At 57.4% G+C, this 20,867-nt stretch overlaps 4 protein-coding genes across 9 annotated transcripts in view; 2 read left to right on the plus strand and 2 right to left on the minus strand.

Moving 5' to 3' along the window:
• Window positions 1-241: 241 nt before the first annotated feature.
• Window positions 242-15,796, plus strand: SCNM1 (sodium channel modifier 1). Of its 2 annotated transcripts, none has more exons than XM_037498988.2 (7): window positions 242-363; window positions 573-643; window positions 859-947; window positions 1,040-1,137; window positions 1,253-1,341; window positions 2,494-2,688; window positions 15,342-15,796. In XM_037498988.2, exons 1-7 carry the CDS (start codon window positions 313-315, stop codon window positions 15,484-15,486), a joined length of 738 nt encoding a protein of 245 aa, XP_037354885.1. In that variant the 5' UTR covers window positions 242-312; the 3' UTR covers window positions 15,487-15,796. The 2 variants fall into 2 exon arrangements, with proteins under 2 accessions (XP_037354885.1, XP_037354886.1); XM_037498989.2 differs by lacking the exon at window positions 15,342-15,796 and adding an exon at window positions 2,829-4,995.
• TMOD4 (tropomodulin 4) lies at window positions 3,504-7,550 on the minus strand. Its single transcript, XM_037498990.1, has 10 exons — window positions 7,481-7,550; window positions 6,529-6,691; window positions 6,177-6,333; window positions 5,777-5,893; window positions 5,271-5,360; window positions 5,029-5,159; window positions 4,846-4,953; window positions 4,357-4,500; window positions 3,988-4,132; window positions 3,504-3,613 (listed from the first exon to the last, which is right to left on the minus strand). Exons 2-10 carry the CDS (start codon window positions 6,649-6,651, stop codon window positions 3,591-3,593), a joined length of 1,038 nt encoding a protein of 345 aa, XP_037354887.1. The 5' UTR covers window positions 6,652-6,691; window positions 7,481-7,550; the 3' UTR covers window positions 3,504-3,590.
• On the minus strand, window positions 8,643-16,328 carry VPS72 (vacuolar protein sorting 72 homolog). Of its 2 annotated transcripts, none has more exons than XM_037498987.1 (6): window positions 16,164-16,328; window positions 13,028-13,180; window positions 12,766-12,880; window positions 11,914-12,090; window positions 9,466-9,610; window positions 8,643-9,229 (listed from the first exon to the last, which is right to left on the minus strand). In XM_037498987.1, the coding sequence occupies exons 1-6, from the start codon at window positions 16,278-16,280 to the stop codon at window positions 8,842-8,844; spliced, it is 1,095 nt and encodes a 364-aa protein (XP_037354884.1). In that variant the 5' UTR covers window positions 16,281-16,328; the 3' UTR covers window positions 8,643-8,841. The 2 variants fall into 2 exon arrangements, with proteins under 2 accessions (XP_037354884.1, XP_037354883.1); XM_037498986.1 differs by having other exon boundaries at window positions 8,643-9,247.
• A 197-nt stretch (window positions 16,329-16,525) lies between these two features.
• The window catches only part of PIP5K1A (phosphatidylinositol-4-phosphate 5-kinase type 1 alpha), a 39,541-nt gene continuing 35,199 nt past the window's right edge, over window positions 16,526-20,867 (plus strand). For 2 of the 4 annotated variants that reach the window (XM_037501091.2, XM_037501092.2), the window contains exon 1: window positions 19,893-20,005. In XM_037501091.2, the coding sequence (XP_037356988.1) occupies window positions 19,930-20,005 (76 nt within the window). In that variant the 5' untranslated portion in view covers window positions 19,893-19,929. Of the gene's footprint in view, window positions 16,578-19,892; window positions 20,006-20,500; window positions 20,521-20,867 lie in introns of those variants that run through there. The other 2 variants (XM_037501093.2, XM_054691803.1) reach the window with 2 other exon arrangements.

Consider the following 20,867-nt stretch of genomic DNA (forward strand, 5'->3'; position numbering starts at 1 on the left):
CGCGCCCCACGGGGAGGGCATCGTCACTCCGGCGGGACCTGCGAGGGCCCGGATCCCGCCGGGCGGCAGGCGCTTCGCGAAGGGACTTCATTTCCCGAGAGGCTCCGCGCCGCCGCCTCGCGGCGCCCGCAAGGTCACGCAGTCCCCGCGCCGGCCGCGAAGGGCGCTCGGCGCCGCGCGGTGCATGCTGGGCCGCGCGGCCCGGAAGTGGGGCCGGCCGGAAATGACGCGGCCGCCCACTTTTGCGACGGTGGCCTGGAAGGCGTGGGGGCGGCGCCGCCGTGGGGTTCGGGCTCCCGGGACTCTGTCGGGATGTCTTTCAAAAGGGAAGGGGACGACTGGAGCCAACTCAACGTGCTGAAAGTAGGTGCTAGAGGACAGCGTCGGGCTGCGCGAGCGGCCCCCCGAGCGCCGCGAAGCAGCCGTGCGCCCCACAGCAGCGGGGGCGGGGCCGGCGGGGTCCGGGCGCCGGGAGAGGGGTGCAGGCCCCCCTCCGCCCTGGGCCCCCTGTCCCTGGCGTTTCCCATCTGTGTGGTTGACCCCCTCGGGGCTTCTCCCCTGAACTCCTGCAGAGACGAAGAGTCGGGGACCTGCTGGCCAGTTATATCCCAGAGGACGAGGCGCTGATGCTGCGGGATGGACGGTGAGGGCGAGGAGTGCGTCCCGAGGGCGCGGCGTTAGTCTCCGGGAGTGTGTGAAGCGCCGGAGCGGCTCTTTCGCGCTCGCTTCTCTTTGGCGCCGTGAGGGACCCAGCTGCGGGAAGTGCAGTTTGGGAGACTTGGGAATAGGGCTTTGGTGGGACCTCCAGCAGACACCCCCACTCCCCAGGGACTGATTGTCTTTTGTTCTCTTCTCCAGCTTTGCTTGTGCCATTTGTCCCCACCGACCTGTGCTGGATACCTTGGCCATTCTGACTGCCCACCGTGCAGGCAAAAAACATCTATCCAGTAAGCTTGGGGGAAGGCAGGAGATAGAGTAAAACCTCCCAGTCTCTGCAGACGATTCTTGTTCTGCTTTTACTTCTTCTGTTTCTTTTCAGGTTTGCAACTTTTGTATGGTAAAAAGCAGTCAGGAAAGGGGGTGGATCAGAATCCAAGACAGCTGAATGAACTGAGAAGGGAAGAGACCAAAGCTGAGGTGATCAGAAAAGGGAGGGTGTGTTCCAGGCAGAGCTCTACTGCACACTTTAGGCTGGACAGTGCCTAATTTCTGGTTCTGAAGCCACCTACTCCGTCTCCCGTCTCCATGCCAGGCTCCTCTGTTAACCCAGACCCGGCTGATCACCCAGAATGCTCTGCATAGAGCGCCTCACTATAACAGTTGCTGCCGTCGAAAGCCCAGGTATGTGGGGTGGAAAAGCCAGGGGCAGGGAGGGACAGGAAAAGGTAAATGGCTCTATAATGTTTTCCAAGTGTTATAGGGCAGCCCCGATATTGAACTGGTTGCCTGGCTGTGGGTCCTCACCCGCGCGCTTCAAAGGGACTTATTAATACTCCACGGCAGGCACACACAAAAGGTTAATAAAAGGTTTATTTACAAGGGAAAAGAAAATAAGAAAAATGTACAACTCAGGGAGAAAATAGGGAAATAAAGTCTTTAATGCGTCCTACCCGATCCGCCGACCTGGAAACCCAAAAAGCACTCTCAGAGCTGGCCAGACGCTGCGAGCTGGTGGAGAGCCAAAATGGGGGAACCCTCCAAAGCCCACGTGTCTGGCTTTATACCAACCTGGCTGCTTAACCCCACCCTCAGGTCCCAGCCACCTTCCCTTTGGTGTTGATGGGATTTGGAGTTCCCAGTGTCTTTGGCTTTGGCCTGGGGTGGGGGTAAAGTCCACAAAGCCTGTATGAAATTAGCTTTAGGATATCCTGTTCCCCCTAACACAGTACTCTGAGGAATGTTAGTGTTCTGGACATGGTAGCTGGTATTTAAGGAAAGAGTTTTTAATCTTTGAAGAGTTATTTTAATTTATTTATGCATACAAAGACTGGGGTTTAGGCCAGAGGTGTCAGGCGGCTTGAGAGTATTCACCAGAGACAGAGTGGGGAGCAGAACAGGCAGATTAACTGAAATACACTGCTGAGGGCATCAGCAAGCAAGACAGGAGAGGTCTGCTGAGCTGTGTGGGTCAGCTTCCTGGCCGGGGATTCATGCTGCAATGGCAATAGCTTGATAGCGCTGAGACTTCAACCCCAGCGCCACCAGGGAGGCCCCAGGGTTTTTAATCTTTTAAAAAGTTTGGGAAAGAGAACTTTTGTCGTTCTACACGAAGAATACTAATATTTCTATATTTTAAGAACTCTGTGACCTTTTTTTTTTTTTTTTAAATTTAAAAAACTTGTAATCCTGCCCTTCCTAAATTCATTTGATTCCAAAGTCCCGCGTACGCAGAACATAACCCTTGAGGAAACCCTGGGGTGGAAGGTTTGGGAGTCACAGGGGAGTCGCCCTTTCCTTTGCAGCCTTTACAGGCTTTGATTCTTCTCCACCCAGACCAGAAGCCACTCGTCCCTCCACCTCCCATTCCTCCTTGCCGCCTCCAGAGGCCGCGCTCCCAGGTGAGGAGAGCAGCGGGCAGCCTGAGGCTGTGGCTGGCCCCCGGGCTGAGGAGTCCTCTGCCGTCTCGCCCCCTGCGCCTATGAGCCCCGCGAGGAGACGGGCTCTGGCTCACTACCTCACCCTGAGAAGGTGAGTGTGCACAGTCACGCTGCTCACTTCCTGGCGCCTTCCCAGCCTCCTCATTCAGGCTTTCTCCTTTGTTTTTTCTGACCCCACTACTTCATCAACCTCTTTTCCTGATCAGTTCTTTTCTTCTCTGACATCTCCAGCTCTGGATGGATCCCAGATGGACAAGGTCGATGGGTAAAGGATGAGAATGTTGAGTTTGACTCTGACGAGGAGGAGCCCCCTGGCCTCCCTTTGGACTGACACCCTCTTTTCTCTTGCCCCATTCAGTCCGTAATAAAGCACAGCAGGCGCTGGGCTCGCCTTGTGTCTGCTTCCTTGTCCCATTTCAGGACTTCGGATCTGTTCACTCCCAGCCCTTCCCTGCCGTGTACACGGCGCCCCATGCTTCTGACCCCTCCCCCACCTACTCCCGAAGTCGTGCCAAGCGTCAGCTGCATGCAGCCCAGTGCCCTATTAATAAGCCTGTCAGAAGGAAGTCTTTGCCCTTCATGTCGTTTGCCTTCTCCCCTCCTCCACTGAGTCTTTTCCTCCTTCAGATCACACGAGGGTTGTGGAGCTGCACCGGGGGCCTGGCCACCTTTGGGAATAAGGCCAAGACTAGGTACCCTGTGAAAGTAGAAGAGACTGAAGGCATTAGCAGGGTTATGGGGAGCCCCAAGGGCGGGAGCTCCCCCACCTCCTCCTAGTAACTTGACCCTCCCTGCCTGTTGATCCCTAGAGTATAAATAATCCCCTGATGAGCTGGCAGTAACCCTTGGGGGTTAGTGCCAGGATTCCCATCCCAAAGCCCAAGGAAGGAGGCAGGCAGCGTGGACAGAAGGGCCTTTATTTACAGGAAAGGGGGAAGGTGATGAGCTGAGCATCCGTGGCATCGGCTCTACATGATGAAGGCGAAGGGCGTGTTAGCTCTTTTTTTGCTGGCGACCTGTGAAAGCAGGAGAGTGAACAGTCTTTATTCCACCTCACTCCCACCAGGTGCTTTTCTCTTTCTAGTTCTTTGGCTAGACTCAGAGGTAACGTCTTAAGCCCCCAAAGTTGCACACCCCACATTGTCACAGCACCGTGAGAAATAACCTGGCAAATGAAAATCCCCTGCCTCTGAGCAGGGCCGTCCTGCTTGCCTCCGCTCTGCTGGCTGGGCCTGGGGCGGGAGCCCTCCGCCTCCTCTCTCGTCACTGACTGGCTGCCGTGTGTGAAGGCTGCTTTGCTGGCGCCCAGGCTCTTAGTCACTAGGCTTTCAGGAGCACCCATCTGTGTCTAGGGCCCCTGTCACCCCCACGGCCCCCGGCAGGGACTCACGGAGTTCGTTGTTCCGCGTCATGGCCTGGGCTGCCCGAGCTCGTGGCCCCTGCTGAGTGAAGTGGTAGCCAAAGCGGACAATGGAAGGGCACTGTTCGAGCACCCTGGCCATCTCCATCTCCACCGCGTCGCCGGGCCACTGGCGCTGGCGGAGGGAGGGGAAAGCTGTCAGGCCCCCTTGCTGGGCCGCTCACCGTCCCCAACCGTGCACCTCTGGGAAGCCAGAGACTCGTTTCTCTAGCGTGGACGGTGGGACGTGCTGACTGGGCCCCCACGCGGAGGATGAAGAGGAGATTGAAACAGGCAGCCCCACGCTGCCGCGGGGAGCAGAGTCAGCAGGCTCGGGGGAGGCCGCGCAGGGCCGCTGACCTGGTTGTCCACGCGGAGCTCGGTGAGAGTGGCGTTCTCCCGAACTGCCTGCAGCACGGCCATGAGCCCTGTGCTACTGATGAAGTTGGACTCGATGTTCAAGCTCTGCAGGCTGCGGTTCTCCCGCAGCATGTCGGCCACCGCCTGTGTAGTAGGGACTGGGGTTAGGGTTAGGGGCCGTCTCACAGATGGCCGAGGAGAGAGGACAGGAGCCAGAGGGAAATGCCCTTTGGGAAGGGTCCTCCCCAGGCTGTAGGTGGAGCCACGGGAGATGGGAGTGCGGGAGACAGTAGGGGAGAGCGGGGTCTGTCTCCTGGGAAGATGACCTGAGAATTCCCGGGGCTGGGAGCTGTGGGGCTCAGGGAGGGGTCTCCATCGGAGCCACCCTGAGAGCGTGATGGGAGCGGCGCCCTGCACAACCCTTCGCAACAGCCCTGCCAGGGTGCTGGGGGAGGGGAGGGAGCGCTCTGGGGCATCCTCCAGCCTTACACTAGCGATGGGGTCGCCGCTCTTTGTGGCCACCAGGCTGAAGCTGCGGACATGGGTGTTGGTCTTCATGGCCTCGCACAGCTCCGTGAGCAAGGGTATCGGGATGTCCTGCGGGGCGGGAGGCGGTGGGCACTGGCACGCGTGTGCAGTCTGCTATTTGGACGGGGGTGGGGGGTCAGATACCTGTATGTTGTTGAGGTTCACTTCCTCCAGCTCCTTGTCGTTGCTGCGAACACTCTTCAGGATCTCCTCGATGTTTGTGGGGTTTGGGGGCTCATCTGGCACTGGCTTATACTTGTCAGGCTGCACCACACCTGGCAGGTGAGGAAACCCCAACATGGCCCCCCGGTCTCACCCCTGGATTCCCTCTCCGGGTACCACATCCACCCACTGACTCACCCTCGCGCTCTCCGTGCCCCACTTACTGCTGATGCCCTCCGTGTTGCAGATCTCGCCGCTGCAGATGGCATCATAGTACTGCTTGTTGCTCATCAGCGTGTACATGCCCAGGATGGCTGCAGAGGTGAGGCCGGGCTGGAGGCGGGCTCTTGTCCCCGGCCCCTGCTCCACCCTCCCCCAGCCTCTGGGGTCCCTGCCTTGACGCCGAGGGCAGCGATTCTTTGGACACCGAGGCAGGGCTCTGCGGAGGTTCCCCAAGCAGCCACCACAGGGCGAGGGAGCCCATCAGAGTCCCTCCGTTTTCAGCCTGAACTGTGCCGCTGCTGTGCTTTACAGTCTGTAAGTTGTCTCTGAGACTTAACTTACTGAGTCTAGAAATGAGTCAGTGACCATATAAATAAGAAAAATTTAAAGCCATTACTAGATGCGTTCTCCCACATCGTGTCCTGGTTCAGGGCCTTCCCCCGAGTCCCAGACCATGGCGGGCCCCCGAGGTCCCGACCTTCCCACCTCCTCGCCCTGCGCTGCCCACCTGCGATATCACACATCTCCGCGTCCGTGGCGTTGGCCAGCGCCGCCTCCAGCTCCGGCTCCAGCGTGATCTGCTCCTGTGCGGGGATTTCCCTCTTGGGCTGAATAAAGGGTTTCCCTGACCGAGAGATGAGGGTGGTTCAGGCTGCGGTCATTTCCCCGGCGATCCCAGCCTCCAGCTGCCTTTGCTCTCCAGGGGGCGCGCTGCTGGGGCACTGGGCCGCCGCCAGCCCAGGGTGCCCGGTCCCTGCGCCCTCGCGGGGACTGGGGTGCGCGAGCTGGCCTGCAAGTGCCAGGGAGGTGAATCCCTAGGGCGGCCGGGAGCTGGAAGATGAGAGGCAGGCTGGGCTGGGGGAGACAGCGTGTGGGTTCAGGAGGCGTGGGTCTCAGGGTCTCCGTACCCTTCTTCTCGCCTGTGAAGGGCACCAAGTCTTCCCGCTCTTTGACCTCCAGGGCCTGCTGCTCCAGGTACTGCAACAGGGCCTCTCGGTCCAGGGGTCCCGTTGGGCTCTTTTTGGTCTGATCTCGTTGTCTTAGTCCAGCTGGCAGGAGCATGTTCTTAGGGATGAGTTTTGGGGAGCAAGTCAGATCGCCCCAGCTCCTCGAGGGTTCCCCAGAACAACTCCAGACACCTTTTCCCTGGCCCTCTTGGGACTCAAGGTCCCGGAGGTGACACCGGTCTCAGCGTCTGGGGGACCTATGCCCTGCCCAAGTGCCTGGGGACGGCGCCTGCCGCCCCGCGCTGGGGCGTACCTCGGGGTCCATCTCCTGTAGCTCACAGTCCAGCTGCTCCAGCTCCTCGGGGCTCAGGGTCCTCAGGATCTCATCTTCGTCTATGTCTCTGTACTTCTCCAGTTCCTTCTGATACGACGACATGATGGCCCCCGCCCCCTCCCCGACGGGTGGCGTGCGGAGCCTGAGGGGCGCAGGGAAAGCGGTTGGACAGGGCGGTGCGTGCCCGCGGAGGGGGTCGGGCAGCACCAGCACTGGGTGCCCCGCTTAGCAAGCTAGCTGGCACGGGGAGGCGGGAATGGTGAGGTTAAAACCAGAGCCGCCGCCGTCCTGCGTCCCCAGTTTCAGCTGCTCTGGATGGGGACCCCGCGTCTAAGCTGAATCTGCCTCCCCATCGTGTGATGGAGAAATCCTAGCAGCGCCCTCCCGTCACCCTCGCCGGTCGCTGGTGCCTCTTGCCCTCGCACAGCTGCCAGGGGCCCTGCCAACGCGGCTGGCCCCGTGCCGGGGTCCTGTTGAAAGGAAGGGGGGGAGGCAGAGGTCTTCGGGGAAATTCCTCCTTTCTCCCCCAGTCCAGCCTTGTCCTAAACGGGTGGAAGCAAGCGGGGAGCACGGGGGACAGAAGAGGCAGCTCTCCTTCCCCGCTGCCCCGCTCCTTTCTCGCGCCGTTTGGGGAACAACGAAAATCTCACTCTGCTTGCTGAACTTCTGAATCCTAAGGCCCAGCCAGGGCTCAGGGGAGCTGGGGGACTGCCAGGGGGGAAGGGTGGCCCGGCCTCCGGAGAAAGGACTGGGTCCCTGTCGCTGTTCTGGCTCTGGGAGGGCGGGCGACACGGACCAGTGGACGGAAACGCCTCTAAATGGCAGCCTTTCTCTAAAAGGGGGGGGTCAACTTGCAGCCCTCGCAGTATGACACCCACGCGCTACACAGCCACGCCGCGCTGAGGACGAGCGGCCCGGGTGTGGTACTTACACTCACGTCGACTGCGGCTGTGGGATAGGACGGGCGGTGGCAGAAACATACACTGAGTGACACAAAGACACGGCACGTCATTCCCGGTGGGCGCCGCTCGCCGCATCCCACCGGCTCCGATCAGCGAGCCCCCTTCCTTCCCCACGTACCGGTCCCGGAGCCACCTCCTCTCTCACCGCCCCTGTCTGCTGCTGGAGCCCGTCCCGGCGGCAGGAGGAGCCCGGTGCCGGGGGAGCGGGTGGGGGAACAGTGAGCTCAGCATTTTATTATTTTAGCTCTGGCCAGGTGGGGGGTAGTGGGAGATCACATATACACAGCGCGTACCCCACCCGCCCGGGAGCCTCTAGTGGCCACGCACGGCCACGGCACCTGCTCCCCTGCCCTTCCTGCCGCCTCAGTCTCAGAGACAGATTCCAGGAGAGCCCGGAGCGCCCACAGGTTGGGTGCTCGCTGTCTTCCAAGCAGTGAATTTAAGTGATAAAAAGGTGAACTTCAGGGTTTTGCTTTGGTGTCTAATTTTAGGGTGTTCATAATCTGGCTGGAGGATTGCTTTTAATTTAAAAAGGGGGGTCTCCCTGGTGGCGCAGGTGGTTGAGCACAGCGCTGTGAAGCTGTCCGCAGCCTCTGCAGTGCCAGTTCAATCCCCGCCGGCCGCAGAGCAACCCACATGGCGTGGCAGACCCCTCCTGTCTCGCCCGCTGCTCCCTTCAGTGTATTTCGGTCATTCTGCCTCTTCTGTTCCCTGCGGTCTCTGGTGAATCCTCTCACCCTCCCGCACATCTGGCCTGTACCCTGGTTCTTGTATAAATAAATATTAAAAAAAATTAAAAAAGGGGGGCCTTCCTGGTGGCCTAGGGGTTGAGTCTCAGCGCTTTCACCACTACAGCCTGAGTTCAGTCCTGGCCAGGGAGCTACCCACAGGGTGCAACAGACCTCTCCTGACTCCCCTCAGCAGTGGATTTCAGTGGCTTCTCCTGTTCTGCTCTCCACTCTGTCTCTGGTGAATCCTCTCCCCCCCATCTGTGGCCTGCACCCCAGTTCTACGCAAAGATAAAGTTAAAAAAAGTTCTAATTTAAAAAGGGCAGCTCCTAGTAAATGCCAGCAAGCAAATGCCAGCAAGCAAAGCACCCCGATGTGTGCCGAGACACACACGTCCTGCTCCCAACCTGACAGACACCAGACAAGGGATCTCTCTACTTTATTAGGTTAAAAAAACATAAACAAAACCAGAAGGAACTAGGGGAAAGGACGGGGGCGACATGGCCATGGGCTGGGCAAAGACCAGAGCCAATAAAGGGGGAGCAAGGGCCCTAAGACCCCCTTGTGGGGCAGGAGCACGGGTTGAGGACGAGACGTCTCCTCATTTGATGACGATTTTCTGGCGCAGGGCCCGAGGGCCAGACCCAGGGAGGGGCTCGGGCGGTGGCGGGCCCGGGCCCAGGGCCGAGGCGGCGGGCGGCAGCCCGTGGGCAGTGATGTACTTCTTGTAGGCCTCGCGGATGATCTTGAAAGCTCGGGCGGTGGCGTAGGGGATGTCCGTGACTGGGTCTCGGTAGAGGGCTGGGCGGTGCGTCACTGGGCAGACCTCCCGAACAGGGACCTTTGGGGGCCGCCCTGGGGGGAACCATTCCTCAAAAGTTGCATCATCACTGAAGGTGATGAAGGTACGTGAGCAGCGAGCAGGAGGGATGACGGGCCCGGTCCCAGCACGAGGTGTCAACATGGAAGCCGCGGGGGCAGGATCCAGGCTGAGGAGAAACACAGAGCTGAGGAGACAGAACAAGCAAGTACAGAAAAGGATGAGATGGGCAAGGAGAGGGCAAAGGGCCGGGAACCTTCTGAGTGACCTGCTCGGTGGCGGACGGGCAGGCAGGAGGAAGAGAGGCTGACAGAGACGGATGTGAGGTGGCGAAGGCCAGAGCTGGTGTGAGGAGAGCAGGAGCCACGGGGCAGAACACAGAGGGAAGAAACCCCCGAGGCTCACCCTTCCACGTCCACGTTCTCTTCTTTGGGGCCCGGCTCCCCAACAAGCGGCACCGTCACTGAGTGGTAGGTGATTATGGGCCCCGGGCACTTGCGCTTCTTGTGAACCTGCTTCTTTTTGTCAGCCTCGAGCCGCTCGTATGTCTCTTTAGGGCCAAAGGAAGGAAGGAGCCAGGGTCAGTCCCGGCTTCCGGACCCGTCTGTCGTACGACCTTGCTGGCCTGGGGGCTCTGCCCACCTGAAGCCAGCAGGGAGTCCTCCCTGACCCACTTGCACCCCCATTTGTAGGTTTTCTCTCAGCCCCGCCTGCTCTCCCGTCTCAAGTCCACTCGCTGCCTCACAGAGTGGGAACCCGGGGCGTCGGAGCCGGCGGCGCCTGTGCTGAGGGCCCTCATTCCTCTCCCTGGGAGGCAGCGCGCCCCGGCTCGGGTGGTGTCCTCCTCTGGCCCGAGCAGGAACACACTCCAGCCGCTGCCTCACCAGGGAGGGTCACAAAGGACACAGCCTCTCTGCCGTCCCCAGGCCAGCCCAAGCAGTCCCAGGTCCGTGTCCATGGCGACAGCCACGCGCCCGGACCCCGCCTGTCACTGCCCCCGTCAGTCAGGAGAGGTGGGAGCTGGCAACCAGCCCAAGTGTTCCGTCTCACCCAGGTTGCGTTTAAAGGAAATTAGCAGCTGACATTTAATAATTAGGAAATTATACACAGATGACTTCTGGTCCCTCCTAAAAATCAAGACAACCTGCACCCCTGGTGTGCATCCTCCGCAGCAACAGGCGGAGCTGAGCAGCCCCTGCTCCCTCGGGATCCCCTAACTCCGTGGTGCGGAGAGATGGGCCCTCGCCTGCGGCAGGTCGCTGTTGGCAGGTGACTCGCGCGTGCTCGGGGTCACGCGGGCTCCGCACGTCACCAGCACTGGACAGTACCTGGCCAAGTCCTGCTCTGGATTTATAAACCTGTAATGAGCCCTGGACCCAGTCTATTCCCTCTCACACCCTGCACAGCCAAACTGTCTTAAACCTAGAAAATGCTCCCTCACGTCACGCCTGATCTCAGCACCAGAACCCAGTGCATCCAGCAGCTACGCTCCAGCTCCATGGCCCCTCCTGAGACTCCTTCTAAGGCCCTCGGCTGCTGTGTGACCGCACCACTTTAGCAGGAGGACTCGGGGCCTCTTTGCTTTTCTCACACTGCGCTGTCTCCCAGGGTGATCACTCCACTCCAGTGTCACCAATTGTCACCCATGTATATTTTCAGCCCGGCTCTCTCTGCAGGTTTGACTCCCCGCTCGGCAGCGCTCACACACGTTCATGCTGCTCACAGACGCCTCAACTCAACGTGTTCAAAGTCGAGCCCATTATTTCTCCTGCTGAACCTGCTCCTCCAGGGCCTGCTGTATCAGTTTCTGGGGTCGGAGGCTCGCCTGGGAGGCCCCCTCTTCACAGAGGCCCAGTCAATTAATGCAGTCAAAGGATGCAGCTGTCGCTGCAGCCACATCACCATCTGCGCGATGGGGCTCAGTCATTTACACGTTTTGAGAGGTGGCTCCTGGCTACTGTTATAAAGACTAAGCCGCCACTACCCAAATAAAGACAGTTTTGATTTTAAAGTCAATGTAGCAGGAAAAAAGCCCTGAGGCCACACCCTGCAGATGCCGGAAATGAACAATGGCCTTGGCCTTTTCTCCTTGTCGCTTTAGGAGCTGTCCACGTTTCAAAACTGCCGTTAAACTGCAGTAGTTGGGTCCCAGATATTCTGGGTGAACAAGCCCCCACTGCCAAGTGAAATTGCATCTGGGTTATAAGTTATACAGTAACTAGTCAGAAAAGAGACAGATTTAAAGAGCAGAGGGAGAAACACCAAATTCAACTCTGTGGCCGACTCTGTTATTTCACTCAATGAAAGTCTGGATGGCAAGGACGAAACCTGCTGTTCGCCCGATTTCCCGTGTACCTTTCGGGAGCCGAGACCCTCACTGCCCTGCAGAGAAGGGTGTGTTTCGCACGGTGCGTCACCACGCGTGGCTCCGCTTTTCTCGTCTTTCTTCCTGGGTGATCTGACCCAACTGTGACCAACAGGTCTTAAAGCATCTTCACCTTAGAGCAGTTTGTCTCACGAATGACTTATCCTACTGAATCTCTAATTCCCATGACCGCTGAAGCAGGCACGGCCACCCCACCTTGGAACACAAGATGCAAGTAGGTGAAATTATTTGCCTGCGGCCTTCCAGCGAGTGAACAGAAGCGGGACCCGGCCGCAGTTCCACGCCACCCTTATCCAACACCCGAGCACTTCCACACGACTCGTCCTCAGCGTCCTCGCAACCGTCCAGTTCCTGTCCTGACCACTTTCTTCTGACTCCCATGCCCAAACCTTCTCCCTTCCAGTAGTCTGGTCCTCAGGCCTCCGTGCTGCTCAGTGCTCCCCACAGCCCTTGGACCACAGACTGACCTAGTGAACGTAAGTTGAGCTCCTCTGTGATCTTGGCCTCCCTGAGCAGCTCCTCCTGGGTCAGAGGCCGCTCACAGTGGGGCCCCTTTCGCCGCCTCGACTGGCCCTGCCGCTCTTGTACACGAAGGAACGTCTGTCGGGTATGCTCAGCGGTGGACTGACGCATGGACTTCCGACCTGGAGGAAAGGCAGAGAGGAAGACATCTTTTGAGTTCATGCCTACCTCTTTATTATTATTATTATTATTTTAAAGATTTATTTATGCATACAGGAGCTGGGGTACAAGCCAGAGATGCAGGAGGTAAGAGGATTCACCAGAGACAGAGTGGGGAGCAGAACAGGCGGATCTACTGAAATACACTGCTGAGGGGAGCAGTGAGGAGACAGGAGAGGTCTGCTGCGCCACATGGGTTGCTCCCTGGCTGGCTAGGGATCGAACTTGTGCTGCAGAGGCTGTGGATTGCTTCAGAGTGCGGTGCTTAACCCCTTACGCCACCAGGGAGGCCCATTTATTATTATTATTTTAAAACTTTTATTCAGAAATCACTTCAAACTTATAAAAAGTTGCAAGAACAATACAAAGGCCACCCGCAGACCCTCGACTCAGATCACCCACTATGGACATTTGCCCCATCTTGCTGACTCTGTGTGTGTATTTTTCCTGAATGCTCTGGGGGTTGAGTTACCAATGTTATGTTCTCTGTACCTAAATAGCTCAGTGTACATTTCTTAAGAATAAGGATTTTCCTCACATAATCATAGCGAAGCTACCAATTGCAGTAAGTTTCCATGCATACAATGCTTCACCATCCTATTCCAATTCTGTCAAGGGACCCCGACACCCCCACTCACTGTCAGAGCCATCATCCTGCAGTTCCAGGGGTAGCAGCGCCTTCTCTTCCCGGGCCTTCTGAGAGCTACCGGCTGGGGTGCTGACCTTCCGAGGTCTCAAGCTCTTGAGCGGCTCCTGGGGACAGAGTGGGATGAGATACCAAGGAACAGAAGATTGAGGAGACAGAAGATGCAACGCTTAGGGTTGGGCGTGCTGGGAGTACCGAGGGGGAACCAGAACAAGGAAGCGCGAGCAAACCAGGAAGCTCCCCTGCCCCTGCACCTTATAGGCTTTGGTGACCACGCGGCGCTTCCGCCTCGGCTCTTCGGCTTCCCCATCGCTGGATGGCTCATCCCCCTCGTCGATGTCGAAGTCGGAGTCCACCTCGTCCTCCGTGTCCGACTGGTCCCCTTGGTACTCGTCATCGCCCGACTCCTGGGACACAGGGAGTGAGGCTCTCGCTGGCCTGTGGCGCAAATGCCCCTCGGGGAGAGGGGAGAGGACCTCGCAGTGCTCTCGGCGAGGCCAACTCAGCCTCCCTCGCCACCCCACCCTCGCCCCTGGCAGGCAGTCTCCCTCCTTCCCAGCATGAGCGGCCCTGCACTGTGGCCCGCTATGTAAGCGCTGGCACGAGAAGGTGCGGCTAGGTCTCTACCTTCGTGGGTCTCGCGATTTAGCAGAGAACACGTCATAGTTATAAAAGGCGGTTTTTAGTGCATGGCCGCACCACAGTTCTGAGTAGCAAGCAACCGTCACAGGACTCAGAGGAGGCAGGCTCACTATGGGCAAGCGGCCTGGGAAGGCCTGTATCTTCTAGGCCGGGGGCTGCCAAGCTGTCTCTTGAAGAACTAGATTAAAACGGAGTGGATCATCTGGGCCACTGCGCTCTAGATTGCTAAATGCTGTGTAGACTGTGCGGGAGACTTGAGCGGTGGCTAAAGATACTGGTAGCACTTAGACAGCCAAGAGGGGCACGGGACTCACGCACATGGGAGTGGGAACGAAGGCGCAGAAGCAAGGGTGTGCACAGCGTGTTCATGAATAAGAATTTAGGCCCCAGCAAAGCAGATGGTTTCTCACTGGCAAAAAGGTTTCCTAGCTGACTGCCTCTGGCTCCACACAGCCGCCTTCCACACTGACCGACAACCTTGTAGGGCTGTTGGATCTGAAAGGAAGATTGCCTTCGGGCTGCAGAGAACCCGAGAGCTAGGCTAGGAACCCTGTGACTGCACCCTGCAGACCAGTGACTCTCCTCTCTCTCCTCTCCTTACTGTCCCAGCACCGATCATCATTGTTGAGGTGACCTCAAGTTACCATGAAATGGCCCATTTCTTAGCAGGGCCGGAAAAACAGGTGGGTATTGACACTATATATATATAATGGGGACCCAGTGAAGAGTTCGGGGGACAGGAAGACGTACAATTGGTGTCTCAGAATGCTCTGGGGGTAGCTTTTGGGCGGGGGCAACACTATGGCGTACTGCTTATATGTGGGGTGATGCAGGTTAGGGCTAAAATGGCAGCCACAATGGAAAGGAAAGGGAAAAAACAAACACTTGGGAGCTGGGGAGTTAACTGGGCAGGGCAGCACCTCCAACATGTGATCATCTCTTCAATCAGATGTGGACTAACGGGCTAATCCTGGTGCATGCGCTGCCAAAGCAAGCAAATAGCACAACAGTTGACACTCCAAGCCAGTCACAGCCCCATCTTTGCTGCGATGACCATCACTTCCTTCTAGCTCATGTTTGTGAAAGACAGTTGGGAACACACTAATCCCCTCAGCTCTAAGCTGGTATTAAATCCTATCTCCACAGGGTAGTAGTTCAAGTACATGTTAGTTTAGTGCCCAGTTGAAATGCTTTCACTAGGTTATGGATTTACTATCATCCCTTTGGCTTTCATCAAGGGCCATTAATAGACGTGACTAGGTAAAAAATGTTTTTACATCCTCTACCAAAACCATTACTTTATATAAAGATGTGATTTCCCTAGGACTTAATACTGAGTAAGTATTTCTCTCTTAAGGAATGTATACACTTCTTTCTTACTAAAAAAGAAATTCAGGTTTGACTGCCAGGAAGCTCACAGCTAGATTTAATATCAATTGCCATTACCATTTCAGCAGGGAGGCTCCAGGTACAATTACTTCTGATCTGTCTATTTTTACTGCTCCTACTTTTTGTTTCTATTGTAAGCCTCTTTAAATCCTTTTTGGAAGCGTGAAAGGTACATATTAAATCATGACTCATAAAATGACAGGAATAGGAAAATGGCCTTTGGAGGAGGGGTGAGAAAGTTCTATTTTAAATAGCAGGTTAGGGCTGTGTAAGTAAGACTCCCAATCAGTCCCCAAGTCCTGTGGATTCTATTTCATTAATTTTTCTTGAATTCTCCACTTTTCTCTACTCCCACTGCCCACTACAAACCATTCTCCTTTTTATAGAGCACCTTTCTAAAGTACAACTTTGATCATGGAACTTAAACCAATCTCAGTCCTCCAATGAAGGGCAAAACTTAACATGGTTGACAAGCCCTACATGATCTGGCCTGTGTCTGTGTCTTCCGGCCTTAACAACTTTTATTTTCCTTCACAGTCTGGAGAAAGACACTGGATTTTATCATCCCAGACCAGGATTTCATTCTGCCAGCCCCTCTGTGGAAGAACCTTTCTTCTCCCTCCTCCGTCCTGCTGATCTTCATCCAGCCAAGGTCTACTTTTCCATATGGTCCTCAGCTTAACGTGATGTCCCCAGGGAAGCCCCCCCCCCCCGCCCAACAACTCTGGCTCCCACCTGTTATCACAGCACCCTAGCCAACTACTAATATTCCTCCTTATCATACAACATTTTAATTGTCAATCTTCCACTGGGGTCTGTAACATGTAAGGGAAAAACGGTGTTTTGAATATTCCCCAATCCAGGCATTGGAGATATTACTGTGGAGCCAAACAGATCCTCTAACACTATTATATAACAGATATAAAAATAAAAAGCAAGCCAAATGTAAAAGTAAAGTGGAAAATGATCTATGAAGAAATAAACAGTGGCACTTTTTAGGACTGTCAGGGACACGTTTACATTGAGAGTTGAACGCTGAAAAAGGAGCCCACTAAGCCCCTCCTCTTTGGAGAGGTTCTCGTCTCCACTGCAGGTGAATAAGTCGGCTGCGGGCAACGCGTCTACGCCGCGCGTCTACGAGGTGCCTCTCCGAGGTTCTGCCACACTCTGGGGTGCCCTGACCCTTTCAACCGTGCCCAAGGCCGCCCCCCCGGACTCCGCCGTACCCCCACCTGGCCCGCCCGGCGCCGAGGCTCCGCCGCCAGGGCGCCCCTGCTCCCCGCCCCCTTCTTTGTCCGAGGTTTCTTTGGGGACCGCTCTCAGCTTCCTCCCCTCCCTCGTCCTGGGCCCGACTCTTGCCTCCGTGAAACCCCCATAAGTCGTTTGGTAGAACTCATCCTCCTCCTCTGCCTCCAGGAGCCCCGAAAGCCGGTTCCCCGCGGTCTTCCGGGGGGCCCGGCCCCCAGCCAAACTCATAACGCCCCCCAGCAGCCGCCGCTCAGCCAGCGCGGTTCTGGCGCTCGGCGCTCCACACCGCGGCCTGCGCCGGCGCCGGAAGTCCTCCTCTCCAGGCAGGAGCAGCCGAGCGTCGAGGGCGCGCCGGCCCGCCCCTCAGCCTGCGTCCTCGTCAGCCCCGCCCGGCCCGCGCGGAGCCACCCCCGAGTCCCGCCCCCGCTTCCCGCTGGGGCTGGGGCTCGTGGCCGCCCCGCTGACGCCGGGAGCCGCGCTGCTGCAAGGCCAGAGCTTGGAAGTCGGCAGCCTCAGTGAGAAGAGGTCAGGCTCCCTTTGCTCTAGTCCGTGGTCCACTCCGCTGTCAGTGGGAACCTTTCTGAAACCCCAGACTTTGTCACTCCTGCTCAGAAATCTTTATGGCTTCCCGTCATCTGCAGGATAAAGTCCAAAATCCTTGCATTGAGGCGGAGATGTCGCGTGGTTGAGCACAGACTTAGAGCCAGCCAGACCCGAGTTTGAGTTTGAACCCGAGGTCTAGCTGGATGACTGTGAACAAGTCGCTCTAGCTCTCTGAGTCTCAGATTTCTGATCTGTAAACAGGGACCAGTACCTACCTTTTAAGTTTGTTGAGATGATTAGGAGACCCTTGTCTCCTGATGAGTACAAGGGTGTCTGGTAGGTGATAACTGCTATTATCAAGGTAATTTAGCCTCTCCCTGTCTTTCTAGCCTTACCTCCTGCCACATCATCCTAATCTAGCACCTTTCCAACACCCAATTCCCTGTCACACCTCCATGCTTTTTCTTCTGAATATTCCTACCCTTTCTTGTCTACCTGACAGAATTTTAATTCCACATGACAGGACAGTGAAGTTGTCGTTTACACTCATTGCTCTCTTCCCAGGCACGATTCCCACAGTCATGGAGAGCATGCCGCCTAGGTTCTCCAGAATAGTTTCGATCTCAAATAGTCTGTGGTTTTGTCAAGACTCTATTGACTTCTTGTTTGTTATCCTAAAAATATGGTTGTCAAGCTTTAATATTTGTACTGCTATGACACCTATTACATTTTATTGTAGTGATTTATGTGTTATTTCTTTTTGTGATCTTTTTGAAGGCAAGAATCTTCATAGTGCCTGGGCTATAGCCAGGGCTAAATAATATTAACTCAATGGATGAGTTAATGGATGACTCATTTAATGAATAAGGTAACCATCTTATTTTGCCTCTACATTGTTGATCTTGCCAACACCTAGCCCCTCCATTCTGACCTTAGGAACTATTCTAAGACAGGAAGGTTGCTTTAATGAAGTTGTGCATGTGCGTGTGTGTGCATACATGTGTATACGCAGTGTACCCTTTAAGTCTTTATGTGTGGCCCTATTTTGAGATCACCAGATTGCCCCTCTTTTCCAAAGTATGTGTTGTTGAACTCCCTTTCCCATTCCCTTGGGGGCACCAAAGCAACATGTTCTGCTCTGCCCCTGCTTCCCACACCCTGCCACGTCACCCCAGTTCTGCTATGCCAGGAATGTTACTGGTAAAGAGCAACTCTGTGACTCAGAGGGCACCCCACGGATTGAATGGAAGTGGGGGCAGAGACAAGGTTTAGGGAGAAAAGATGGGAAATTTCTTTTGGCCCATTTAAAAAATTTAGGCTTTCTCCATTTATATATTTAGGCAACATCCATATATGCACGTATTGGGCACCTACTCTCTACCAGGCAGTATTCTAGATGCTTGAGATATAAAAATTGATAAGAGGCAATCTTTGCCCTGAAATGTTCGGTCTTATGAGGGAAGCAAACAAATATACGGACATAAAAGAAGGTGGTAGGTGTATTAGTAGCCATTTTTCTGGTCCATAAAGGAGAAATAAAGACTCCTAAGAAGCTACAGAACGGGAATCTCTTCTTTCTGGAGTACTGAAATTAAATTCATAGATCAAATCCCAAAGAAGATTCCTCTGTTTGATCTTCCAGCTTGGTAAGTCAGTTTCATTGGTCTATTTCCAACTTTTAAATCAGAAACAGATTTACCTCTGCACTAGATGATTTCTAAAGTAACTCAGGAAATGTAGAAACGCCATGCCTTTTTACAGAAACGAGGTTAATTTATTTAACAAATAGTTATTAATTGACTCTCCAGGAGCCAAATCCTGTGCTAGACAATGTACCCCAACCTCTTTAATTCTGTACCTATAACCTTGGGTGAGGGGTTATGGTAGAAGCAATGATAAATTACGTTAATGATATACCATTTGCTATGGAATTATATGTAGTAATCCAAGCTTTTGAAGTTTATCTACCTTCAGTACGCAAGGGAGAATGAATATTCCAGCAGGTGGCAGCAGGGAAACAATTATTTTAGATCACGATGAGGGGTAGAAGGCAAAGGCTAATGCGTGGAGATATTCTCTGGATGATTGGAGCCCAGGTTCACGTCCCAGGACCCAGACTACATCCAGATAGAGGATAGTCAAGCCATCTTGGGGGCTGCAAAACTTAGTATTTCCCCTCTCTCCTTCCCATGTATTTGATCATTGAGCCCCGGTATAGGCAGGTAATGGGGAGGAACTGGAGGTCCAGGAGTGAACGAAGCAGATCTCAGAGACTCTCGGGTCACAACCTCCAGGGTACTGTATTCAAGCTGAGCAGGGTTAGCAGAAGCTGCACCCGAGCGGGGGGAGGTCCGTGTCTCCCAGCCCTGTGGGTCCTAAACAGTCGGAGGGCTTGGGCCCGCGGGAGGCTGAGACGGTCTGGTCTCTTTCCGTGGCCCCTTCTGACCGGCCTTCGCGCTTTCACAGCTGTGTGCTGAGCTCCGGGCCGTCAGCGCAGCGCTCGAGGCAAAGCGTCATTCTGAGGAAGGCGAGGCGCGCGCGCTGACAGAAACAGTCCACAAGGCAAAAAAACCGGCGAGAATTCGCGGCGGCACGTGAGGCCCCGTGATACTCGCCAGCCTAACAGCTCTGACTGGACCCAGCGCTAGGGTCGGGAGTTCCTCCCCGGGTCGTGCCCTGCGGGGGCGGCCGGCGGACCCCTCCCGGCCCGGCCCCGGCCGCCCAGCCCTTTCCGAGAGTCCAGTCAAAATCGACCGCCCGGCCACCGTAGCGGCGCCCGCGGGGCCGAGTGCGTGGGTCCTCGCCTTCGTTAGGGCGCGAGGCCGCGGTCACGTGACCGGCTCGCGCTCCTGATTGGCTTCGCTCCCCTCCAGGCCGCCTCCCGCCCGCGGGGGGGCGGGGCGCCGCGGCGGGGCGCATGCGCGGTGCCGGGTTTCCCCGGCTTCCGAGGTGGAGCGGCGCGGCCGAGTGACAAACGGGCGGCGGCGGGCTGGGGGAGGGGGCCTCGCGCCGCCGGAACTTCTCACGCCCCCTGGTTCCTCTCGGCGCGGTTCGGTCCTGACGCGCGGCCCGGCGGCCCTGCGCCCAGCGAGCCGGGAGACCGGCCCCCGCGGGAGGCCGTGGGGCTGCGGAGAGCGTGCGAGCCGCGAGGTCTCCCCCGGCCGGCGGGATGGTGCGGCCCTGAGCGGGCGCGCGCGCCGGCCGGCGGGGCCGGAGAGGCCGGAGGGGGCGGGGGGCGCAGAACGCGGGTCTGTCGGGAGACGTGGGAAGATTCGACTCCGAGAGAGGAAGCGCTTGCGGCGGGCGAGCCGCTGCGGGGGAGGGGGCTGCCAAGATGGCGTCGGCCCCGGGGCCGTCGGCGACCGGGCTCTCCGCCCTGGACCCCGGGGGCTCTTCCTGCGCGTCCACAGGTGAGCGGGGCCGGGCCGGCGGCGGCGCGCGGGGCGGGGAGGACGGGCGGGCGCCTGTGGCGGGGCCGTCCGGCGGGGGCGCTGAGGGAGCCCGCGCTGGGCTCTCGGGCGGGCGCGCCTTCCGGCCGGCCGGGGGCTGCGGCGGGGCAGGGAAGGGCCGCGGAGGCCGCGGGAGGCTGTGGCGGCGTCGGGAGGGGGCGGCGGGCAGGGGGGTCGGGACGCGGGCCCTGGCGCTCGGGGGTCCCGCGGGTGGAGGAGCGGCGTCGGGCGCGGGCCCGGGCCCGGCTGAGGGGCGCCCTGGGCCAGAAGTGGGGAGGCGCGAGGGGACGCGCAGGGTGTGGAGAGCTGCGGGCGCTTCCGGCTGCAGAGCCGGGGGCCGGGCTTGTGGGGTGAGTGGTCGGAGCCGCCCTTCCCGCCCGACTCCCTTCGGGGTGATGCTCGGTTCTAAACTGCCTCCCCCGGGCAGGAGCGAGAAGTCGCGAGGGGAGCCTGGGGCCCGAGGATCCCGAGAGCAGGTGGCGAAGGGGCAGCGCGAGCCTCGAGCGGCCGGAGAGGAGGCGCCGGCGTCGGGGCTGGGGCCGCGGGGGGCTCCGAGTGCGGCGGGACTGCGCGGGGGCGCTGGCGCGGGGCCCGCGTCCTCTCGCCTTCGGGCGAGCGGAGCTGGGAGATAAGCCGGGAGTGGAGTTTGGGAACTGGCAACACACTGCGTGTAGGAGGGGAGGGTGTGGTGTTGCTGTGCGCGGGGTGGGGGTGGTGATGAGAGCTGGGGCGGGGGGTCCAGAAATGTCTGGACATCCGCAGCGCTGCTGCCCCTGCCCAGGGCCCGGGAGAGGCCGCCTCCCGCCGGCTGCCTCGCGGGGCT

The sequence above is a fragment of the Talpa occidentalis genome, unplaced genomic scaffold (assembly GCF_014898055.3).
Source record: "Talpa occidentalis isolate TD23 unplaced genomic scaffold, MPIMG_talOcc4v2.1 talOcc4.9, whole genome shotgun sequence".
Lineage (NCBI taxonomy): Eukaryota > Metazoa > Chordata > Mammalia > Eulipotyphla > Talpidae > Talpa > Talpa occidentalis.